General features: G+C 30.3%; 1 protein-coding gene across 5 annotated transcripts in view; it reads right to left on the reverse strand.

Moving 5' to 3' along the window:
• Positions 1–26,120, reverse strand: part of LOC107454703 (cAMP-dependent protein kinase catalytic subunit 1) — a 232,768-nt gene that overhangs the window by 19,966 nt on the left and 186,682 nt on the right. For all 5 annotated transcript variants that reach the window (XM_087167977.1, XM_087167980.1, XM_087167981.1 and 2 more), the window contains 6 exons: positions 20,874–20,935; positions 12,047–12,175; positions 10,147–10,245; positions 4,338–4,420; positions 2,044–2,170; positions 627–722 (listed from right to left, as the gene is read on the reverse strand). In XM_087167977.1, the coding sequence (XP_087024103.1) occupies positions 627–722; positions 2,044–2,170; positions 4,338–4,420; positions 10,147–10,245; positions 12,047–12,175; positions 20,874–20,935 (596 nt within the window). The remainder of the gene's footprint in view (positions 1–626; positions 723–2,043; positions 2,171–4,337; positions 4,421–10,146; positions 10,246–12,046; positions 12,176–20,873; positions 20,936–26,120) is intronic.

The raw sequence follows: 26,120 nt of genomic DNA on the forward strand, positions 1-26,120 counted from the left end.
GAGGAAGACGCAAAAAGTAAAACTTTCATTAAGGAGTCCAAATTTTGGAGCTCTCTCTTGTAAAAATTATCGGGACCATATTTCCGAGATTGAGATTACTCCCTATATTTTTGGGGTCAGAAATTCAAATCCATCAAAAAAAAGTTTATTCAGAGAGAAAGTGAGTTTTTCAGTCTGATTTCGTAACTTAAAATGTCATTTGCAGTAATTAATTAGTATATTTGAGCGTATTTTAGGTTACCCCCCTAGAACCATTAAGATTGAGTTCTAAAACGTGAAACCCGATCATTAGACCAAAAGTTATTCAGTGTGGTAAGTTATTTTTGAGGCACTGCACATCAGGAGTAGATTAAAAAGTTATTTTCATTATATCCTAGAGGAACCATTCAAATTAGTAACTACCACAAACGGTGACCAAAAATGCTAACTCTTACTTGTTGTTGTTAGACCCAAGAGAGCATTTGAGAATTCAGCTGCAGATAAGACATAAAAGTTCAGCTCACTTGAATGAAAACTGTATAAGTAGGGTTACATAGAAATGGTTCATAAGAGTACCTCCCGTCTTTTCCGTGCTTTTAAAAAATGCATAAAGCAAGTAGAGTAAAAAAATAAAATTAGTACATTACCTTGCTCAGGATGACTTCCGGGGCTAAATACTCTGGAGTGCCACACAGCGTCCATGTTCTTCCTCTAACCTTTTTTGCAAATCCAAAATCTGTTACCTGACGGAAAAAAACTCACTTATGTTAACATATGACATCTCTCCATATGTATAAACATATAAACATAGGTTCTTTTTGATACAATCGCAGTAAAAACAATTATTGGCGATGCAAATTTTTCGATTTTGAAGAAACCTATTAAAATCTAAAAAGGGAAGCAAAATTCCAATGAATTAAAAAAAAATTACCTTTCGAAGATTATTATGGCACAATTGACAATTAATTGAACTAAGTAGCTGCCACTTCCTGATTACCATTAAAAAAATATCTAGTATTCTTAAGCAATATACATAGGCAAAAACTGCGGGCTTTTCGGTAGCACACGGATTTCAAATCTACTTCTTTTGAAGTTCCTGTCGGATCGACATGTGGCTGTGTTTACTGACCAGGTATTGAAAAAATAGCAGTCTAGTATTTTTAGGCAATACTCGGGTAAAAACTGCTGACTTTTCGGTAGCATTCGGATTTCAATGTATGAGAGTAATTATTTATTCTTAGTGATAAGTTAGAAATATAATTGTCTAGTATTCTTAAGCATAATTCAGAGATAAAAAGCGTTTGGCATTTCGGTATCATACGAATTTCAAATTTAAAAGCATTTAGGGATTAGTCATTCTGGAAGGAATTGCATAATAGTTACAGTAATTTTATTGAACAACAATACATGATTACTCAAGATAATTAAGGTTACAAAGATTATTCAACATAATTAATCTCCAGGATCAAAAAGTATAAATTTATAGGCAGAAAAATCATCATTCATTTATACCTAAATAAAGTATAATTCAAAATTGAAATATATTAATTTTTCTAGAATCTCTAGAGTTTTACTCTGGAATTAATGTTTTGTGAAGAACAAGATATCATTTGTAATATTATATCATGTTACAAAGCTTTTACCAACAATTAAATAAAAAAAGCCCCATTATTATGCAGTTTTTTTAAATTTATATATTTTTATATGGATTGATTCTTTGAAATCCCTTTATCATTTAACACTTTGTTTTTAAAATTGAGTCGTTATTTTGTGGTAGGTCCCCTAAAAAAACAAGATTTTAACCCATTAACGACTGAACTTTTAAATATAAAAGTGAATGAAAAATGTATTTCAATTTAAAAAGTGGTGAAAAAATTATATTTTAACAAAATGAAAATTTTCCTCTGTTAGTTATCTCTGCAGAATTTATAAGGAAAAGAAACATTTGCATAATTTGAAAACCACGACTCCTTGAAATGAAATAATTCGCAAAACGTACATAGCACATTAGGTTACCATTAAATACCAATATTAACTTTAACAGATCTAAATACCAATACTTACTTTAACATAGCCTTCTTCATCTATGAGAAGATTCTCAGGTTTTAAATCTCTGTATACTAGGTCTAAAGAATGTAGATATTCAAATGACAGCACAATTTGTGAAGCGTAAAATCTTGTACTTGGTTCACTAAAATGAGACAATTAAACAGTTGGTAAGACCCTTTGATGATTAAACCAGTATAGAAGCAAATATAAAGATGAGCTCTAAAACATAAATTCAATGTAACATACAAAAACGTTTCGAAAAAATCTCAGAAACTTTTTTTCGTTCCTATAATTGTTTTGAAATGTGTGTTGGAAGTTACGCTATTCAAATTCCTCATAACAATTTCGAAATGTTTCAAAAGATTTCAGGTGTTACGACGAAGAAACAGTGCCGTGCTGCAGTCTTTTAAGTAGTTATAAAACCAATAAATCAGAGCTTGAAGACTAAACAGAAATGTATTCGAATATTACTTTTAAAATTTATTTCGCTAAACAATGTCCAGATTCTTTAAAAATTGAACATTTTAACACCACACTCCCAAACTATTTCATAGCTGTTAACCCGGATCTTTTAGTTTCAAAGAATATTTAAACGGTACCAAGTGAAAAAAAAATTAAGGTAAACTTAATTTGTTTAATTCGGTCCGCATTTAAATACTTCTCTGCGCAATTAATAAGTTCTATATAAATGTTAAAGTTGATTGTATGCTGTGGTGGGCAAAATCATTGTAAACTAAATTTATTAAATCATAAAATTTACTACCACTCTGAATATTCAATTAAAAACGCCCTAATAAATCAGAACAAGTTGGAAATCATGTTAGTTTTCCTCTTCAAAAGGATTTAAGCACAGATTTCAAAGACACGACGCTACTATGCAATTCTCAACGCGAGACAAAATCTGTAACGAAGTTATGAATGTTTACTATAAAGATTTCTTATCATGTTTCTAATGTACAATGTTTATTTTTACTATAAAGATTTATTTCAAGGCTATGCATTTCATCGCAACTCATTAAAAGGTATTATCAGTACAAGCATTCAAAATATAGGTTTTAACCTTTTTCTACACAATTCAAAAGTATGTATATTCGTTAATATTTACCTAAAATTGCAAGTTGAATTTTATATAATTAAGAAACATATGTCATATTAACGAATTATGATACATTTTATATAGATGTAAAATTTAATAAGCCTTCTCAATTTTAATACTGATTTTAATACTTTAACCGTTTTTCATACTGAATAATCTAGTTCAATCTTTATTCCGTATACTTAAAAACTTCAAACTAGTGCAGTTTCTCTTGAAAAAAAGATTGGTTTAATTGTGTTCATATAGTTTTTGAATAATTAAAAAAGTTTAACCCGATTATTTTTCGTATTTATTTTTTAAATATAGTGACCGACGTACAATGGAAGCTATATTAATTATAAAGGTTGCCGACGTGAAAAGTGCACCACGGTGATAGTAGCACTAGCATTCAGAATTATTCAGTAATGTTGCTATTCAGACTGCATAGTGCATGTAACTGATTAACTCATTTGCACGAGAGCATAAAGATGGGTCAGCAAAACAGTATAATGCGCCGTAGTTGGATGTTTAGTGCAAAAAGAGTAGCCTAATACATAGTGGCGCAACCAGAAATTGTTTCGGTGTGGGGTTTAAAGATCGATAATATTAAGGGGAGTTGGTAGGGCATATATTAATAATGCTAAAACTGATCTTTTTTGATGTACCTTTTCTGTAAAAAACAACTTATATCTATTTGAAATTTTTTGAAGATATTTGAGATTACATCAGGTGTATGCTGTGATACAATGATTGTGATAAAACATTTGTTTTAGCGTTAACAGGAAAACTTTTTGAGTGATGAAGGATATTTGCTCAAAAATGATGAAACTTTTTAAAAAAACAAAAAGTTCTCATTTCACAATTTAAAAAACATTCTGCCAAAGATGTGTATTATCAGTTCTCACTGTGTAAATATTCTTGCAAAAAAATTAATATCTCATTTAGATGCAGAGAAAAATGTATATCGCAAAAGGTCAGTTTTAGCATTATTGGTGTATACCCTACCGATTCCTCTTAAAAACACAGACCTTAAGAAATGTGTTAAGTAAAACTTTAAAAAAAAAGTGATCGCGAATTATGAATAAAAAAATACATGAGATTTAGAAACACAATAATCTATTTTAATGTAAGCTTGTGGAATAAAAATATTTTAAAATTTGTACTGTTAATTTGTTTTTGAAATTAATAAACAGCATGAGTTTTGCAGATGCATTCAACTTATATTGTTCCTTACCTAAATCGACCCGTCCGTCGCAAATGAGAAAACATCTCACCACCAGAAACATATTCCAACACCATATACAAGTTGGAGTTATCCTGAGATAGAAAAAATAGAGAATTAATTAATAAATCATAATTAAACCAAAAACCTTAAGATGAAATAATTAAACCTCAACATAGAATCAACATTAAAAAAAGCTAAATATTTAAAAAGTTTATATAAATAAAATAACATAATTAGTTTATAGGAATTTCGCAATTATTCTTTTTGAAGTAAAGAAAAAAGTTTAGTTTTCGTGCATAAAGAAGTCTCTTTCCTTATTATCTTGGATTTAAAGTAAAATTTTGATTTAATTTTTTTTTAATATTTTAATTTTTTTAAATAAGCGTTTGATGATAGTGAAATATTTACTCAGTAAACAATGAATTTTCAAAAACCACTAAACTTTCTTCATCTTAAACTTTTTTGCTTCCTTATTTATGCTCCGAGCAAAATCTTCGTCAAAATGACAAAATAACTATCGGCATATCTTTGACGAAACGAGTCCTGCAGTGGACTGATCGTTAAGACACGGTTCCCAGCAGATCACCGAAGTCAAGCATCACTGGCTGCGGTCAGTGTGCGGGTGGGTGACCACTTGGATTAGTCTGCGTAGGACCGAGGGTGTGCGATATTGGTCCTCGTTACCTCGTTACTCGTTCTACCGTAAAGTGCTCGACTTCACGTGCAGGTCGTCGGGCTACCGAAGCAGGGGTGCCATCCCCTCCGCAGAGGATCAAAATTGTGATGGCATGTCTCAGGGATGTTTTCCAGACCGTCGCCAAAAGCCCATTGCGCAGCTCTAGTGCGACGTAAATGAACTACAACTGCAACTCGAGGAAACGAATTTTGTCAAAATTTAAAAAAAAATATTTCGCCATTTTATTTTTTCACAAAAATCTCGTACTGCTTTGAGTATCTAACTCTTCAATCAATTGCTTTGTCACGGGCAACATAAAGGTCGATCTATGTCACCTAAACACCACAAGATGACCATAGAGGTAAAATCCACTCATGACCGAAGCGGGATTCGAACCAACGATCTTCCTGATACGAGGCCAACTCCTTAATCACAATACTATTCGTTCCGCTTCCATCACCACTTTGTTTTTAGTTGGATAGTCTTCCTTCTAGTTTCGTGAATCTAGTTCATTATCTCCCCCAATACTCTACGATGAGACATCGAGTTGAGGAAACATTTTCGTCATATACTTGAGAGTTCACGTTTTGTCACAAATCACGTGATTTCGTGACGAAATGATGCTCAAAATTAACAAAATACAGCTCAAAGATAGCTTAATCGTCAAAAGTGTGAGTTTTATTCCTGAGTGTGTAACAGCACATTACTTTTCAAAAGGATAAAAAAAAAGAAAGAATCGTTTTATTAAATTATTCCGTAAAAACTATGATGTAGTATCTCTCCGAATTTGGAGTTAAATGACTGATAAAAGCCGATATGGATGGTGTTGAAAATTTTAAAACAAATATTTTTTTAATCAAAAATATCTAAAAACAGACAAAATCGAAATAATTCCTTATAAAAATGCATACGAACAGTTAAGTCAGAAAAAATTAACAGAGGATTTAAAATACCGAGTAGTATATTTCTCATATTTTAATCGGCAGACGGCATTGTATATTATTATTTTTTTTGAAAGATCAAGCAATACTGCTTTTGTGCATTTTAAATAGGTTTAATGACTAAATAAAATTTTATGTTAAATAAAGAGCATATAGATTTATTTATGTGAAAAACATTAAATACCTCTTTGGTAATGTCTGTAAAACACCATGTAACTGAAAATGTGTTCACAGAAGTGTGAACTGATGATGATATTTACGATGTATGATTACAGATTTGCTTAACAAAATATAAATAATAATAAAAAATGCGAAGATAATACTTTAGTCTCAAGTTTTTATTATTTACCACCAAAACAAACAATGTGAAAATAGCAAAATTATGATTGCAGATTTGTTTAACGAAATATAAATAATAATAATAAATGCAAAAATAATTTTTTAGTCTCAGGTTTTTATTATTTGTCACTAAAACAAAACAAACAATGTAAAAATAGCAAAAGATAATATCACAGAATGTAAAAATAACAAATGAAGTAAAATAAAAATTAAAAAGTAAGTGCTCTAAGAAATAGAAAAAAATTTTATTTTTCGTCAGTGCCACATTTGAATTTTTTTTTGTTTCATTATTTTTTTTACACTGTTTTATTATTTTTTTCTTTTTCTTTTGTTTAGTGTTTTTTTTCTTTTGTTTATTTTCTTTCTATTTATTTTGTTTTTTAAATTTACTAATTTCGGAGTATTGTCGAAATTTCATTTGGCGAAAAATTCTGAGATAAAAATTGCTTGTTGGGGTCAAAAAACGATTAAAACTTGTATTGTCATCTAGTACAGAGCACCGATTAAAATTCAAACTTTCCAGTCTAGCTAATCAGAATTTTGTTTGCCATATATTCCCTTTGTCTATAATATCGTAATAAATTCCGGCTGTGACGATCAGGAAACGATTGTATTTTGAATTGTCATCTTGAGAAGACGTCCAGAAGAGGTTTGACTGCTCAAGCTAGTCGGAAAATGATTAAAATTTCGATTAAAGAACGTCACCCTATCACGTAAAAACTTCTTTATAAAATCATAGCAATAAGAAGTTGCCAATAGCAGAGATAATCAATAAAAATTATCATATAATTCACAGGTAAATAAAATTGGTAGTTTTTGTTGATTTCCTGCTAATGACAGTTTCACATATCCGCGACATTTTTTTTTATTCTGTAACATGTCATGCGATTTATATTCCGGTAATTGGCTAAGGTATGATCCATCTATTAATTTTAAATGGTATTGTAAGACAAGTAGATATTAGATACACATTAATATAAAAACTTCAACTGTTTTAAATACCTATTAAGGTGGTAAAAGTCAACATGTTTCGAGCGCTCAAAAATAGGCACCCTATGTCAAGACACGCTGGACGGAGAATTTGGGAAGCAAAAGAAACTTGAAAAGAAAATGTAAAGTTGCTAACGAAACAACGAAAGTAAATTTATTTTTTTATTATATATAATATATTATTTTGCTTCATATATTATTTAATTAATATTTAATTATACATAACTATATGTGTTCGATAATTTATTTTCCACTTCTTTCATTGCGCATTCATGTTTTGGCGAGTCTTGAGATAGGGAGCCTATTTTTGTGTTCTCGAAACATGTCGCATTTTACAACCTTCCTAAGTTTTTGAAGCAAATAAAGTTTTTAAATTATCAAGTATATCTTTCCACTCAAGTTTCTTGTAATTATTCATTTAATTTAGATATTGTATTGCAGTCTTCATAAATATGATCTTTAAAAACTCTAAGTTTACATTTCAGTTATTTTTCAGTTATTTGATTTGTGATTATTTTTTCTCAATGATAACTTGCATTGAAATCCGTACACTATATTTAGAATATAAAGTTCAATTAAGAAGAAGCAAAAAAGTGTTTTCTTCTCTATCGATGGTTCAGAAAAAGCATGAAAAATATTAAATCAAATATAATTTTCATAGCAAAGGCAAATTCATGAAAAAATATATTCAACTACATATTTTTTTAACTTAAACCGAAATAATAATTTTTTTCTGATCTAGTTTGAAATCTAATTGGTTTTAAAGTAAAAAGTAATGAAGAACATTTCTCTAAGATTGAATTTTTTATAGATAAATTAACTGTTGATAGATAAATAAACGATGAATCAATTCATTTAAAACTGGCAAATATTTAACAAAAAGGTACTTTCTTAAAATTTTTTTATTACCTATAATGAGGTTTGCTTTCTCCTCCTAAAAATATTTTGTATTTTTAATTTTTTTAAGAGAAAACTCCCATTAAAACCAATTAAACACTTTTCTTTCATTAACAAAATCTTTCCTAATTTCTGATTTCATTTCAACAAGAGAGTTAATTACTATTCCTTTTTTGTCGAAATAGAAAAGCATTTTCCATCTTTTTCTAAAGTGTATTCCAAATAAGTGATTTACTTAATTTTGCTTGATTTGTATTGCTTTTTCTAAATAATTAAATCATATAATGCTTTATAAATACTTTTCTTAAAAAAAGTAAAGATAAAATAAGAGTAAATTGGTTTTGCAATCTTATTTTCAATAATATAGTTTTATTTAAAATATAAAAGAAGTAAAAAAAACTTTTCTTTCGCTTTTTCAATTTTCTTTTGATTGCAATGTTTGAAGTCATTATTACAGCCAAATGTATTTGCATAAAGTATAATATAATTGGAGATAATTACAAATGTTAGCCAAATTCTGCGGTTAATTCGCAGTCTGTCCAGTTTCAAATTTTATTTGATCAATGGTTCGATTTCACAAACTTACTTGGTTATCCGTGATAAAAATGTAGAAAAATCATCAGTTGTTGTGCAATTTTTTAAAAGAAAGTTGGTATAGAAAATAGGTGATGGACATATTCATGGACACATTTATATTTCAAATGTCTAGGTGCCTATCTAGGTCTAGGTTTAATTATTTTAAATGATTTTGTCTTCTCATTTATACTAATCATTTAAATTTCCAGATGTACAGCGGAAAGTTAAAAGGGCAGAGAGACTTAATAACTTTTGATTTACACTGAAAATAAGAATATAGTAAAATTTACCATGCTTCTAGTCCTGTAGGTACACTAAAAATTTGTACCCAAGCGCATTAGTAACAATTAATGTGTACCCAGGCGTATTAGTAGCAACTTTGGTAAAATTAACCATATAATACTGTTAACCCGGTTAACTCGATTTTAACCCGGGAAATCTGCTTGAAATGCGAGTGCACTAAATTCTGCATCATTCTATCATATAGCACAAACGGTGCTGCATCAGGTAAAATTTTTCAGAGATCTCTTGGAAAATGCAAAGATAACACACGAATGAGTAAGTAATTAATATCGTGAAATATTTTAGAGATCACGTTTTGTCAAAAATTTCGTAGCTTTGCGAAAAAATTATTGTCAAAAATGCCAAAATTGATTTATTTAGCTAATTATTTATGAGAGATTTTTCTGAGAGTATTGCTTGGAAACAAAGATAAATTTTTAGTTTTATGACGAATTTGTACAAACTGTGATCACAAGATATTTTAGCACATAATTTTTTAAATTAACTACGAACAAACTTGAATATATTTGTGCTTGCAATGAAGTAAAATCGAATTATATATTAAAATAATATGACTAAGTCAAATATTGCAGAGCTTTTAGAACAAATAATAATAGCAAATATATATATTGCATTCAAGACAATGTGACTATGTTAAGCAGCTGTTGATTTGTAAAACATTTTGATTTTATCAAAATATTTCTAAAACAATTTTATTATGACAAACAAAACTTTATATCACTTGATTATTGCAAGCAGATCTGATTACTATAAGCTATTGTTTAGCTATTGTTAGAAACTTGGTAAGTCATACCTATTTCTTAAATCAAAACAATAAAATTATGATAAATTATTCTGAGATATAGTATTAAAATAATATGATCAAATCAAACACTAATAGATTAAAAAATGCTATGCAAAACTGAAGTGAGGACAAAAAAAAAAAAAAAAAAGAAAAAGCTAGAACAGTTTTGGAGTAAAATTGGGTTATAACAAATAACGTATTATGACAACTTCCCTTTTTTTGGAAAAATGAAGAAACAAAGAAATTTATTTAAAATTATTACTTTTCAGAAAAAAAGTAAAATGCTTCTAATTTAATTCCAATTAGCCTTACTTTGAAATGGTACACAAGATTGACCATAAAAGGGAATTCTATGGCTTGTAGTATTCTTTTTTCATTCAATGTATGATCCACTTGCTTTAATTTTACAACCTGTAGGGAAAAAAGGTAATTATAATAATTATATTTATTTTTTTTCTTATGCATTAACTACCAAGTTTGTTTATTTTATTTATAATTTCATTAATATTATATAGCTTATAAGTGATATTTAAAATCATTGTATTTAATTTTTAAACTGTCCAAGGGCTCTTAAATGTTAAATATATAAAATATTTTTCCTGTCTCTTAGCAAGAAATTGTATGTATAGTTTTGGGAAATGGCATCATAAATTTTTTTTCTGCTCTTAAAAAAATGCATCTTTTAATGGCAATTTTTAGAAACCTACATCCTATGAAATAACCTAGTTATAAAATTTATAATTTTGTATGAAAACAAATAACTATTAAGAGGAAATATTTTTTAAATCATTATAATGAATTAAATGGTTAATTAATTAAATAAAATTATATTTTTTGAAAAATAATTTTTACATCAAATTACGATTAGTACTAAAACTATCTTAAGAATTGTTTTAATAGTAAAATCCTTTTATTAGTGAAATGGTGCACAAGATTGATCATTCTATGGCTTGTAGTATTCTTTTTTCCTTTTCATTGTATGATCTACTTGTTTTAATTAGAGATGTACCGAGTCCCAAACTTTTCACCGAGTACCGGTGAAAATTAAATCTCTTTCCTCAATCGATATCCTCTAAAATTTGGATTTATTACATGGGTAGGTAATGGGGAAACTTGAGACTGATAGTGACACAGGTAGTTTGTTTCATGGTTTGTATTTTCACAGATGTCGTTCATGTATCGTTTGCTACAGTATTTTGTTGTGAGTATTGAATGTGAAAAAAAAATGGAATTATATGATTGTAGTATTCGTTTTTCATTTTTAATGTATGATCTATTTATTTTAACTAGAGATGTACCGGGTCCTAACTTTTCACCGAGTACCGGTGAAAACTAAATCTTTTTCCCCGATCGGTTAGCCACCAGCATCCTGTAAAATTAAGATTTATTACCTGGTTAGATAATAGGAAAGCATGGGGCTGATAGTGACACAGGTTGTTTGTCACATAGTTTGTATCTTCACAGATGTTCACATAGAGCTGATACATCGTTAGCTATTGTACTTTATTGTAAGTAGTGAGTGAAGGGTAACGTTTTGGTGATTACAACAATTCAAAAACAAAATTTTTTAGCGCGTGAGTAATTTTTTTCCATTTATACGCTTTTTTTATTGTGTCTTTATTACTCAATGTATATATATTAGTTTGAATGACTGAACTTTTAGCTATTTGCCATAATTCTTAAGAAATCTAGCTTTGATAAAGAGAATGGCAGAGGTTGTCACAATAGGATTGAGGTTGATGTTCCAAGCTCTCTATTGTGACCCCCTTTTTTTACGTCCTTCGGAGGCCGAGCTCTGTTGCACTCTTTTATGTATTAGCACAAATTTGCTTTCACAGATATAGTTTTCGATTCTATCGGACAAAATTCAAATCATAGAATGGATTTAAACAAAATTTGGTTAAAATATATATTATAAATAATAGAGTAATATTCTAAAAATAATTAATGCCTTAAACTTTTTTTTAAAAATCTAACTCTATAGGCTATTTTTTAATTAAACGCATGTAACATATTTTGAATGAGAACATTTTCCAAAAGTGATAATAAAACGATTTAACCTATCAAAATTGTTTCATAGATGTAATAAATACTTAATCCAACGATTTAATTCTGTTTGATGTTAAAGAAAATTACAAAAAAACAATGACAAAACAGGTATCAAAATTTAACTGACATTAATTGATGTTGGATAATTCAAAAATAAACTTGCCTTTAGCTTGTCGAGAATTTTCATGGCGTAGTACTTTTTTGTATCATTATGCTGTACAAGCATGACTCTTCCAAATGAACCAGTGCCAAGAGTTTGAATTCTTTCAAAATCTTTTAGCTTTGCTGTATTCTAAAAACAAAATATATCATAAAAAACAAAATTATACTAAACAAATCAAAAATTTTTTAATCAATTATTAAAAAATTATAAAAAATTAAGAAAAATAAATGTAAAAAAGGAAAAAACTTGACAAAGAAAATAATTCACTTTTCTTTTATTGAATCTATATTTTTGACTTATTATTTAGATTTCTTCAATAAATATTGTCATTTGTCAGCGAAATTGCTAAAAATGAATCGCATAAGGTAATATTTATTTAGTTGGAGTCATGGTAAGATAGGCATATGAGATAGATGGACGCACACCCCGTGATACCTACTTTACTTAATATATGGCAAAATGGTGGTCGAAAAAGTAAATATTTTTTAAACATGCGCATGCCAACAGAAGAAAGTCGTAAATACCCTTACAAAAAAATAGGGTGTTTTTGAGGTTGTTTTGAGGTTGACAGGAGTGAAAGAATACCATTAAGGTATTAAATGAATTTATGTTTTGCATCAAAAATATCCTCTACAATGAACCTCAATTTCAACAGCATTTGCACCTCATAAAATCAACCTCATGTATAGCTCAGCTATGCTTTTATTTGAAATTGGGTGAAATTATTCACTCCTCAAGCATATTTATTTGCTTGAAGTGTACAAAAAATAATATTTACCTCTCAAAAACAACCTCTCTAAGCTGGTTGCTGTAAAGCAGATTTCTGTCAAACTCAAAACAACCTCAAGTGTGAATAAAACAATCTTATACACCTTGATTATGAATCTCGGGAAGTTGATTTTTCGTGGTTGTTTTTGAAGTCAACTTTAAATAAACCTCAAATCAACCTTAACACCTCAGATGAACCTCAAAATCTCTTTAAACTTTTTACAAGGGATGCAACCAAAGGATTATTCCTGGCGATTCAAAATTGCGAAAAAATAATCCCTTCAGTCTTTTTAATAAATTCGAACTAAATTCGATAAGGTGTTGATGACAGAGTATGGTTGGATGCTCATAGTTTGTTTTGGACGCTTGAGGGGGAGTTCTTGTCAATCAAGACCTTGTGAAATTTATGTTTTGCATTTTACTCAATAGGACTGCTTGAGAAAAGACGAGGCTCTCTGCAGTCTGGCTAATCTGAGTAATGCAGCTTTTGATCAAATACAAAGACGTGTCACCCATTGTAGCGTCCAATTCGAACAAAGGAGGACGAAAATAAAGGACAAACTGGAGACATTATTGATTTTATAATTTTATAACCGTCATGGAACAGCTGATCCAATTTTGGCTTATGACTGCTAATGTTCAACTCCATAGCCTTATACTTTTGAACCGAATTTAGAACACAAAGGATTTTCTGGATCAAGTATTGTGAGAAATTTGTCTTCGTGGGGGACTTTTTGATGGAACTAACTTTCCATTTGCGTTACACGGTGAGGAAAACCTTTTCACGCTTAGTGACGGGAAGGGGACTTCAACCTATGATCCGTCAACCACTTAGGATCTTTTACGTCTGAACCATGATCGATGTGAACCGCGTGCGGAACTCGTTTTGACCAGCCATCACTGGGACTCGAACTCAGGTGACCTTATTGGAACGCGAGCACTCTTTCCCCTGAGCCGCAATGATCCTTTATATACCATTTTGTTAAATGTAGACACTATCATAAAGATAGCTTTACTGGTTGTTTTTTATTTTTATTTTTCCATTTTTTAAGGCATTTTTTATGCTCTTCTTTCTCCGAATCACTGTATCTGTTTTGTTACATTGATTTTTATCGTAATTGAGATTGGAAAACAATATCATTATGCAGAGAAATAATCATAGTACTTGATAGTTTTTTTAGAATCCTTACAAAACAGGAATTTGACACTTAATGTCTCACCAAATTTGGCGATTTATTAAGTCGTAATAAAGTCATTAATTTTTTTGGTTGGGGGAAGGGAAAACCAATACGCGTTCTCTTTATTTTCTACTGGAAAGAATAATTAAGAAAAAAGCTGTTATTGTCCTAAAAGATCTGTTATAGTTATACTGAATTTAACTTCAGTATGAGCATTTTTTTTATTTTTATTTTCATTTCCAGATTTGTTATCAAATATCTGTTTTCGATCCTCAGAGTTTAAATGATTATTAGTTTAAATTTATTTGTTTTTTAAAAATAGAAGGTAAGAATAATGTTTAGACTATACTTTGCAGATTTAAAAATAATACAGAAAATACGGTGTAGACCTATTATTTTGCTTCAAAAAAGATTTTTTTTTATGACAATCAAGAGGACAAACACTTTTACTATATAATTTTATGCGAGATCCAGTAATTGTTTTTAAGCATTCTTATATACTGAATGACATTTTGATAATCTTTCAGATTATCAAAATGTTTACAAGTTTAGGAAAACATTAATCTGTAACCAACAATTATTAACAAACATTAAGGTTAAATACGTTTCTTATACTCAATTACATTTCGTATTTGTACTTTACATTCCTTTAATGATTTACACTCTAACATTTGAGCTGCTTATTTATTGAATACCAAATTAAGCATTATTTATCTCACAGTCGAACCATCCAGATACAATATTCTGTTTTGTTGTTTAATTAGCTTAAATGCTGCCAATCGGTTTAAGGAGCTTATAGGAGATAAAAGGGGTAGCGTTATTATTTTTGTTGATTGTATGCGAAATTCCTTGTGAATAAACGTTTCAGACTGAATTGGAAAGGCTTCTCTTACTTTCAAACTAATGGATTGGATAAAATAAATTTGTCTTAAGAGGCGTATTTATTATACTGTTAAATCCATTCCAGAAATTCGATTCCTGTTTTTAATCTATCTTCAACCTTTCTTCCATTGTTTTCCAGTTGTATGCATTAGACGATGAAAACAAGTCAATTGTTAAAAGATTCGAAATAAATACAATGGAATTTTATAAATGAAAAACGGTTTAATTACGATATTTACAATAATTTTGGAAACCTAATGAAAATTCGAATTACAACATATCTAATCAAAATATACAACTATTGTAGAGTTGAGTTGTAGGCTGCTGATACTTCAACATTATTAACACGAGGGTGGATTCTAGCGGAGGACGGAAATACCACTCGAAGCTTACATACTCCTATCTCTAAAAAGTATCCGTAGTATTGTTTTTTAAAATTCGATTTCATTTTAAAAGTTTGTTGTTTAAAATGAAGAGATAGTTACTATAACTGTTTAGAAGTTTTTTTTATGTGAATATATATCGCGCAAGCGATCGACGCGATGAAAACATGGCTCTAATTTTGTTAATCTTTCTCTTTTGCTTCTAATCAATGACATTTACACAGTCCAGTCACATTAATGTGACCACCACCTACTTTCGGCGTCAACGTGAAAAAAACACTCACAGAGTGCATGTGGCAGCACATTACAGTGTAGTGTATATATTGGATGTCCTAGGGCATCGAAAAGCATTTCAGTCGTTGGCGAAATGCAGAAATGTAGCGATTTATCCGATGTCCAAAAGGGCATAATTATTGGCTTTCGGGCCAAGGGTGGAAGCATTTCGGAAACGACTGATTTTGTGAACTGTTCGCGTGCCGCCATGATAAAAGTATACCGTGCATGGCAAAATGACACTATACAAAACAAACGGCGTGGCGCATGTGGTGCACCACGGGCCAAAGATGGCAGAGGCAAGCGAAGGCTGCGGAAATGCGTTCAGACGAATAGACGTGCAACTGTTGAGCAACTGACCGTCCAGATGAACCAGGGGGCTACCAAAAGTGTATCCTCAACAACTGTTCAGCGAACGTTGCTGCGTATGGGCCTCCGCAGCAGAAGCCTGGTTAATGCACCTATGCTGACTGCTGTTCATCGGTGACAAAGGCTGGAATTTGCACGCCAGTACCGCAACTAGACGTCCACAGAGTGGCAACGGGTAACTTTTTCCGAGGAATCACATTTTATGCTCCATAGGACAGATGGACATTGACGTATACGGCGTAAAACGTCTGAAAGCAAACACCCTGCAACAATTGCCGGAAGGCTGCTGGCTGGAAGAGGGAGCGTTATGGTTTGGGGAATGTTTTCCTGGCATTCACTGGGTGCACTCATTGTAGAAGGCACGATGGATCAGTATAAGTACATATCTGTCCTTGAGGACCATGTCCATCCCTACATGCAAATGATTTTTCCTCAGAATGATGGCATTTACCACCAGGACAATGAGAGATGTCATACAGCTCGCAGTGCATGTGCGTGGTTCGAAGAGCACCAGGATGAATTTACCGTACTCCCCTGGCCAGCAAACGCACCGGATTTGAACCCAATCGAGAATCTGTGGGACCACCTCGATCGGGTTGTTCGAGCCATAGATCCTCAATCGCGTAATCTAGCGCAGCTGGCCACGGCACTGGAGTCGGCATGGCTCAACATCCCAGTGAACACTTTCAGAAACCTAATTGACTTTCTTCCTGCAAGTTTCGTAGCGGTCCGCTCAGCCAAAGGTGGTTATTCTGTCTTTTGACAGGTGGTCACATTAATGTGACTGGACTGTGTACTTCTAATCTAAATAAGACTTAATAGCGGGAAGGAGAACTATTAGCGACAAGAGAAATGGATTAAAAAAATAAATAATAAAAAACAACAAGATTTCTACAGTTCTAGAAAAAGTAAGAAAGGAAATATTGTGTGTAACTTATGAAAATAAACTTGATATAGTCTCATTTAATTTTCCAGGTATTTTACATAAAATGTATCTTAAACTGCTGTGCGAGAATTTCTTATAATATTTTTAAAGAAAGCATTTTAAAATTCGTCAATTTTCGAATAAAAATAATAAAAACAAATAATCCCCAAACTTTTTATTTAATTTCTTTAAAGATTTTATAGGAAAATCTTTCTTTGCTCTCTGAAAGATGGTTTTTATTGCATATTTGGTTTGTATTTATTAATTATTTTTAACTATGACATTTTCCTATACGAAATGTTATATTAACATACCACGAAATGGAAAAAAATGTAACTTTAAAGATATTCATAGAAAAGAGTTATTAGAAAAACATTGTTAAAATATTAATATTTAAATATTAAATAAATGTCTGATGATTTTAATTACAATTCAGTTTGTATTAATTAATTATTTTTAATAATGACATTTTCCAATAAGAAATATTATATTAACATACCACAAAAGAGAAAAAAATGTAACTTTAAAGATATTGATAGAAAAGAGTTATGAGAAAAACATAGTTAAGAATATTAATATTTAAATATTAAATAAATGTTTAATTACATAATTCTTGTCTTGTAAGATATTAACCTGTCAAAACACGTTCCGAAAATAATGAAGTATCTTCTACTTAGAGTGACATCTTAACTTTTTTACAATGAAAGTAAAATTATATTTATTTTTACTCTTTGACGTAAGTGACCCTTTTCTTCATTACAGTCATTTCCCTTTAAAAGATCGTAATTGAAGTCTAGAAGATCATAAGTTCATATAGATAAATATTTGCTTATTCTTTTTTTTTTGTTTCTCTCTTTTTGTGGAGAGTTATGCAAGTGGATTATTTAATTGTAAGTAAAGAGGGTTATTTGGTGTTATTTATTTTACTTAAAAAGCCATTCTCATTTAGCATCAATTCTCTTCGTGTATAGTTGTGTATTTTATTTCTTTATTTTTTTTAAGTATGGTTTACTTTTTAAATTAGATTTTCTGAAGCGCGTTAGAATAAAAAACATGTATCTTCCATGCATATAATTTGGTGAGTATTTTTCGTGTTTTTTGATTAAAAGTTTTCAGCTTAAAAACATTTTATTATTGATGTATATTAAAAAAAGTACTTTAGATAGGTGCTGGTATTGATACGAAAAATTTTTTATTTTTGGAATTTGTCAAAAAAATTATCACCGGAAATGATCACCGGCAACTTCACCACAGAATTTATATTCTGTAGTGAAGTTGCATTCATTCAATAATAAGAAATATTGAAAATAATAAAAAATTATGTCAAATAGACTTCATTTTGAGACTTAAACGCTTTTTTTAAAAGTTACTTTTCCTTGCTATAGGATTTCTATTCATTCTTTTCCCGCAATATATGTATATGTATATATATATACTATATGTATGTGTATATAATATATGTATATGTATACTCACACAAGCACGCATGCCTAAATATATATATTGAAAAAGTTTGCTTTTTGTTACGAAAATGAAGTAAATATCTGTATACATTACAATTTAAAAATGTTTCGACCTTTAATAAACTAAATAAAAATTATTAAGCAACCTTAATTAACTATATTTTGCAGTTGTGCGCAAAGCTTTTTCAATTCACTTAACTATATTCAGAAATTTGGTAAAATGCACAATAATTATGGGATCAAAACTTTTGAATGCTCAACTATTACCACCATATTTTTCAGGTTGTAGACACCCCTATAATTTGAGGATCCAAAAAAGGCAATTGAAACAAAGTACGTTTAAGTGCTTGAGTTTTTAATTTGAAACATCGTCTTCATAAATGTATTAGCCTATTTAAGGAAAGACTTGAACCAGTAAGATAACATCTTAGTATGCGATAGCTCATTCAGTAGATCAACAGTTATGCAATTTTTTATTTTGCATAAAGGTCCGCTATTTTAACTTGCGAATTGTTATTTGAAGAGCAGGCATAGGTGATTTGATTTATATGTAGTTGAACACTTTAAGATTTAGAAAAAAAAATGGGAAATTTGGTACTTGTAAAATTAAAGAACTAAATAGTAATCTTTGGAATTGTTACAAAATTAATTGCTTTGTAATAAATTACTAACAGTTCAGTCGCAAACGCAACAAATTAAAATAAAGTGATTTAAAAAAATTAATCATAGTGACCAATTATCAATAATTATTATAACAATAATTAGTATAACGTAACATTTAATAAAAAATGCAATTACCCTGTAGCATACCTTCGTTTCCCACTAATAAACTAATTAGTTTTGCTTTTGTGTTTTTTTTTAAATGTTTTAGGATAAAAAGTCATAAAAAATGGGACTTGTAATTATTTCATAACACCGTCTACAATTCTAGACTTTAAATTAAAAGCTTAAGATCGCAGAGGATTATAATAATTTTGCATAAAAAACTACATTAATTTGATATTAGAAAATTTATCTTAGTATATGGATGCGGATATTTTTTATTTTTCCTAATAAAAATATCTTACTTTAGTAGAATATGAGCAAAAATTTAATTGAGCATTTTTTTTTACAAATACAATATATTACTTCTTTTTACAACTTATCATATAAATTTCAATGTTTTGGATAATGGTACTAAAACAAAAGCAAATTAAGCAGGAAAAAATATGTACAGTGCACAATATAAAAAATGGACGACTCTTTATAACTTTTGGTCCAATGATCGGATCTGCACGTTTTAGGACGCAATCTTAATGTTTTGAGGGGGTGAACGCAAATATGCTAATTAGTTAGTGCAGACGATATTTTGAGTTAAAGAATCAGACACAAAAACATAATTTCTCTGAATAAACATACCTTTTTCTTGTCGAATTTAGATTTCTGAGCCCCAAAATACAGGGGGGGGGGAAAGCCGCAATCTGGGAAATATGGTCCCAATATTTTGATCAGGAGAATTTGGTCTAAAATTTGGGCCCTTTAATGTCAATTTTACTTTTTGTGTATTCCGCCATATCTCGAGAACTTTTTAAGCTAATTGAAAAAGATTTTGTACACAATTATAAAATCCAAAGATAATTATATGCAAAATAAAACTTTTCGTAAATGTTTATTATTTTATTTAATGATAGTCAAAAAATGTTTGAATTGTAAGATGTACAGTTGTTTTTTCACATCATTTCAAAAAATGTAATTTTAAATGGCGAAAAACAAAGACTGAAATCGGTCGGCCAAATAATTACTGAAAAAATCAAATTTTGAAAAGAATTGTATTTTTAAAATTCAACTTCTCAGGAACTATTCGACCAATTTCGCTAAAATTTTGCATTTTGCCATTTAAAATTACACTTTTTAAAGTGGTGTAAAAATTTGTATACCTTGTCATTCAATTTTTTTCCACTATTATTGTATAAAATAATAAAAACTAATAAATAATTATTAAAAATTATTTTTGCATATCTTTGGATTAACGAATTATATAAAGGTGTAAAAAATTTTTCAAAAACTCCTCGAGCAACGGCGAAATACGAAAGAAGTAAAATTAATATTAAGGAGGTCAGATTTTGGTCCGCTGTCCAAACCAAACTAATGGGACCATATTTCCCACTCTGATTACGGCTACCTCCCATATTTTGGGGGTTAGAAATCAAAATTCATTGAAAAAAATTTGTGTTTATTCAGAGGAAGCACGTTTCTGTGTCTGATTTCGTAACATAAATTATCGTCTTCACTAATTATTTAGCATATTCGAAGTCATCTCCTCGAGTCATTAAGATTGAATCCCAGAACGTGAAGATCCGATCATTAGATTAAAAGTTATTAAGGGTGGTTCATTTTTTATTTTTCTCACTATACGTTGAATCATGTCAAATATTATTCTTCATACACACTACTCAAAAACAGTTTAGTTCTTTTACACAATATTTCTTTAAACTATATAGTAAATAAACGCATTTGATTCCTTATATACAAAATTATTTACAAAGACAAATAAATAGCTATCTTTATAATGTAAACTCAAAATAATTGTATAAAAATTTAACTTACCGTTGTGGGATTATTCCATCTGTTTTCAAAATCCTTTTTAGCTTGTTCTAAATACTGTTTAACTGCAAATATAAAAAAAATAGAAAACTCATTAAAGTTTTGTTAAATATTTGTTGAAGCATTTTATTTAGAGCTCATGACATATAGTTAACATAAAACTACTAATTGTTAGTCAAATATATATTTTATTCATTGATATTTTTCATTAAAAGTTTTCAAAAGAATAATTTCCAAATAGAAGAATATGATTAAACATGTCAGCAATTGGATGATTGGATACTTATTTTGGTAAATTTTGCAGTTTACGTTCGACAATTATGTGAGAGCTTAGATATTTGTCTCTTCACTGCATTTTAGAAAGAATTTAGAATATTTAGTTATACATTTTCTGCTCAAAATTGCATGCTTAAAGTTTTAATATGACATTAACCGGGTACACCAGTTTGAATATTATGTATTAAAAGGAATAAAATAAAAATTTTGTTTCGATGATAATAAAATATAAGAAGCACCATTTAAGTACACTAACTGGAAAGTTGAGTATAGCGATACAAGGAAGTATTACAGTTTTTTAAGTAGCATGCAAGTTTGAATGCTGGACTGGAGCATCATCTTCAGCGCATTCATCTTCATTGTGCATTGAAGAAAATTGCTAGAAATTTCTCGGAAAAAAATGGTTAAATAACAATTAATTTAATTGTTATTTTATCATAATTCAAACAAAACAGTTATATAACCACAAATAAAATGGAATTCAAACTGTTAACTGTGAGAAAAACTTTTTATTAACTGCTTTTGACTAAAACTGAAAAAAAAACTAAACTTAAAACTAATTACTAAAGTAAATTTTTCCGGAGATAAGTACTATAAAATGCTTATTTTTGAGTAATTTTTTTTAAGTCTAATAGGCAGGAGTTTTCATCAACACCTGGTTTTTCATCATTTTAATTTTTTAAGTTAACCCTTTCACAAAAAATTTTCTTTTTTCGTACTTTTTTCATTATTTTGTATTAGTTTCGGTCAAAATGGGTGAAAAATATTACATTTAGGATTTTAATAATTTTTGGTTAAAAATACAGTATGAAAAACTGATGTCTTTTTCTGCGTTAAAGGTAAAATCTCCCAAACAAAAAATTTTCAAATTTGTACTAATTTGCAGTTATTTTGATCTAAGAGAAACAGTTATTAGTCTTTGAATTTTCTTTAATTTACAAAATTAATTATTGATAAATATTTGAGTATGAATGAATAAAATTCAAAAAACTTTTCTTTGTATTTTGCATTTTATGCTTATACAATTTCGATAATCTAGCAGATTTCTTAAGTAACTATTAAACTGTATTTTATAATTAAAAAAGTATCAAAATATAGTTTTGCTTATAATTAGAGCATCAGAAAATATTACAAAAAAGGGACACCTGTGTCCCATCAGTGTCAAAGGGTTAAGATGGAGTTCTTGACTGGAGAACAGAATTGATTATTCAATAAAATTAATTATGGATTAGATAATTATCCTAATAATAATTTTGATAAAATAATAATTTATTTTTTACTCTCTTGCAGTTTGAATTTAGAGCATTTATTTAGTCTACATGTACTGTGTTGTTATTGTCTCTAATGGTACTTGCCGATGCCAGTAAGCCTGCTTGGTGAGTTCAAACGAATTTAAAGCAGAGGGTGCGTTTCTTGTTTTTCAATGACACGGTCTAGGGCCAAGAATACGACTTCAACCACACACACGTCACAGCCCATTTATAGGAATGCCTCATTCATTCTTCCATAGATCGTAATTTTGACCTGAACCAGAGAATGATCAATCTCCAATTCAGTACACCCAGAGGTATGATTTGTTAAGGGAACATGGAGAACTTTGTTACCCGACTGATTTAACATGCACCAGTTACCATTTACTACACTGGGAAACTTCGGCCTGCGGGGATCGTACTCACGAACTCTAGGACATAGGCCCAATCCCCTACCAATAAGGTTATCCCGGCCTTGGAAAGGAAAAGGAAAAAAAAACAACTCACTTCTTCAGTAAGCTTGAATTTCCTCAGGTTTAGGTGTACAGAATTCTCTAATAGCAGTTAGATACTGTCTAAATTTATCATGAATAGAATCTGTGTACCTCCATCGCCACATAAATTCGGCGAAATACGAATTGAAAATGGCGTCTGTGGTACCGGACTGGCAAAGACATTTTTTTCTAAAGTTCCTTTTTATGACTGCCCACATACCTACGATCTTATTGACCAGAAGCAAAAGTAACCTTACCTGCCAGTATCCTACGTAGAACTACCAGACCTCTGAAATTACATATACTGTTGAACATTTTAAAATAACGCTAAAGTCTAAACAAATCAGAATCATGATTGGGTTTCAACATCGCCCAGCTTGGCGATCAACCACGATCACAACTTGGCAAAAATCAAGGGGCACCCTCAAATATAGTCTACCCAGGAGAACTTATTTTTCCATACAATACAAATAGTGTTTTTTTTGCATTATTTTCTCTTTTGAAAATGAACTAATCTCCAAATCATGCTTTATCTGTTTTTGATCATCAGATAGTATTACAAATAAAGAACCAAAATAAAATGATATTTAATGGTTATTTTTACTACTTTATTATAGACAGAAAATACTTTTTCCCCTAAAATTGAAGTCGTATGTACGAATAATTAAATATACCTTGCTCTTCTTTATCTTGGCCTTTTAGTTGATCCGTTTGCGAATTCCCCATAAGGTATTCAGCATTACGTTTTAGAAGATAAACAAAACAACAAAAATCTCAGTTTTCAAAATCAAAATATATTGACATGTAAAATATAATTTTCTATATTTTTCTAACCAATAACTCAGTCGTATAATATTAGAGTGAGTTCGTAAAAATGTGTAACACACGTGTAGTATTTAAAAAACTCAAGGAACGAATTAAACTAGCTCATTATGTTTGATTATCTTTAGGTTCATTATCTGTAAATAAAATGAGTCTCATTTCATTTCAGTTCATTTGTTACCTAACACTGTATTTATCTTTTTAAATTTGTTTTGTCATTGTGATCCTTTATGCTTTTAGCACAGATAAATAAATTTCACGAGTATATCAAACTGCCGTTGGAGGGGTTGTGCCATTTCCAAAATGTGCCATTTCCCCGCAACGTTAATCGGTGTTGATGGTAGTTAGGTAATTTTGCAAGAATTTTCATCCCTGTGTAGATTTAGTTAAGGATATCTTTCAGTAAATAAAAAAAAAGTGTGAAAAGCTAAGAACACAAAATAAGAAAGTCTCGTCCAACTATTTCAAGTTAGCGAATATTTTAAAAATAATTGTTGGAACATTTATTTTTAAGTGAGTTTCCATATGTATATATTTTCAACAAAGTTAGTAATTTGGTATTATATACAAAGTGTAGGCATTGTATACAATCGCGAAAATTGACCGGCAAAGTACTAAATGATTACATATTTCACACATTGTCTAGGCACGGTATACAAGGCAAAATGGCAAATCAGACAAAAAAAATGACAAAGCAACTTTTAAACTCTAATTTGCACCTTTTTTCTAAACTTATAACATCAATTCGCCTTTAATTAAGGGATAAGGGTTAGTTGATATAACCTATATCCATCTAACATTAAATTGAAGCATAAGCTATTTTCATTCTTATCAGTCAAGTAATGTATAAAGCAAATCATGTAATGTATAAAGTAAGTCATGTAATGTAAAGTCATAATCAAAAACGTTAGGTTTCGAGAAATGTTATTGGAGACCGATTTTGAATTGAATACTTGCTTTTTAAGAAGATCATGGATACCCACACAGGTGACTTACGACGTCATTGCCAGCTGATCGTTTTATTATTTTTATTTTACATCCATCGTTGAACAACCGATCCAATTATGGGTTTACGACTACTAATGTTCAACCCCGTAGCCTTGCATTTTTGAACCAATCCAGAAGACAAGGAAACTCCTGGATCAGTACCCCCAGAGGTTTCGATTTGTTATGGTAGCACGGAGGACTTTGCGACTCGACAGATTTAACGTGCATCAGTCACCATTTACTACATGTGGAGTCTTCAGTCGGCGGGGATCGAACCCACGAACTCTTGGACATGAGCCCAGTGCCCTACCAACCAGGCTATCCCAGCCTTCAGCTGATCTTTTATAAGAAAATGGCGATTTAAAGGTGAGCTAAATTTCTCCTCATAAGTTAGAATGTTAATTAACATGAAGTTAGTGAAATACAGGGCCGTATCACACATCGAATTTATTGAAATGTAGATCTTTTCTTAACTTAAATTATTTTTATTGTAACCACGACATATTTTTGTTTTGTGTACTTGGCAACTTCAATGAATAATTAATTTGTTTATCTTCTACATGGATTCGTGCCTGTCTTTGTGTTAAGTAAGAAATATCTGGTGAAAGAATTGAAATCTTCGTGACAAAATCTTTGTGCAAGAATATAGAATGTATCACTTATGAGAACTGATGCTTGACGGGCTTGGCTTACTCAAAATAGAATGAAAAGAACACTTGCTAACGTAAACAAATACAACGCTTCAACAACCAATCAGGATCGAGATGCCCGCACTATGTCACTTACAGGTATTCCATTAAACATCACAATAAAAGTGGAAACTCTATAAATGCAGTAAATATTTTTTATATTGCAATTAAGTACTTATTTTCTTTTTTTACATAGGCAGGATTACGTGTTCAATGCAAGGAGTGGCTTATTAACCTAAGGCGAGTAATCAGAAAGTGGGAAGTTCAAATTAGAGAAGATGGCACAACATACACCCATTGATACGGCTTATCAAATAACCAATCAGGTTTAAGGATTTTGGTGGTGTGATCGGAAAATAATCTTCTCGAAATATCTCCCGGAAACCTAGTTTGGCGAGATTTCAAAAACCACAATGTAGCAAAATTTCAAAATGTTTTTAAACACAATGTACACTATCTGGCCATTAATGACCGGACACCCCTCATTTCGAATGCATGAGGTGCTAGTATCAAGTCAGTAGAGCGTAGGGCCGCCAAGCTCCCGAATCACAGATTTAACCCTTCTAGGAAGGCTATCCACTAGGTGTTGGTACACGGCGGCAGATATTGCCCGCCATTCCTCCTGTAACATGGCGAAGAGTTTAGTGGTGGTTTTGGGACGTTGTGGTCTGGTCCTTAACCGGCTCTCCAGCTCATCCCAGAGAGGCTCAATCGGATTGATGTCGGGACTTT

This window comes from Parasteatoda tepidariorum, chromosome 7 (genome assembly GCF_982258835.1).
Source record: "Parasteatoda tepidariorum strain Cologne lab strain chromosome 7, Ptep-v5.0, whole genome shotgun sequence".
NCBI lineage: Eukaryota > Metazoa > Arthropoda > Arachnida > Araneae > Theridiidae > Parasteatoda > Parasteatoda tepidariorum.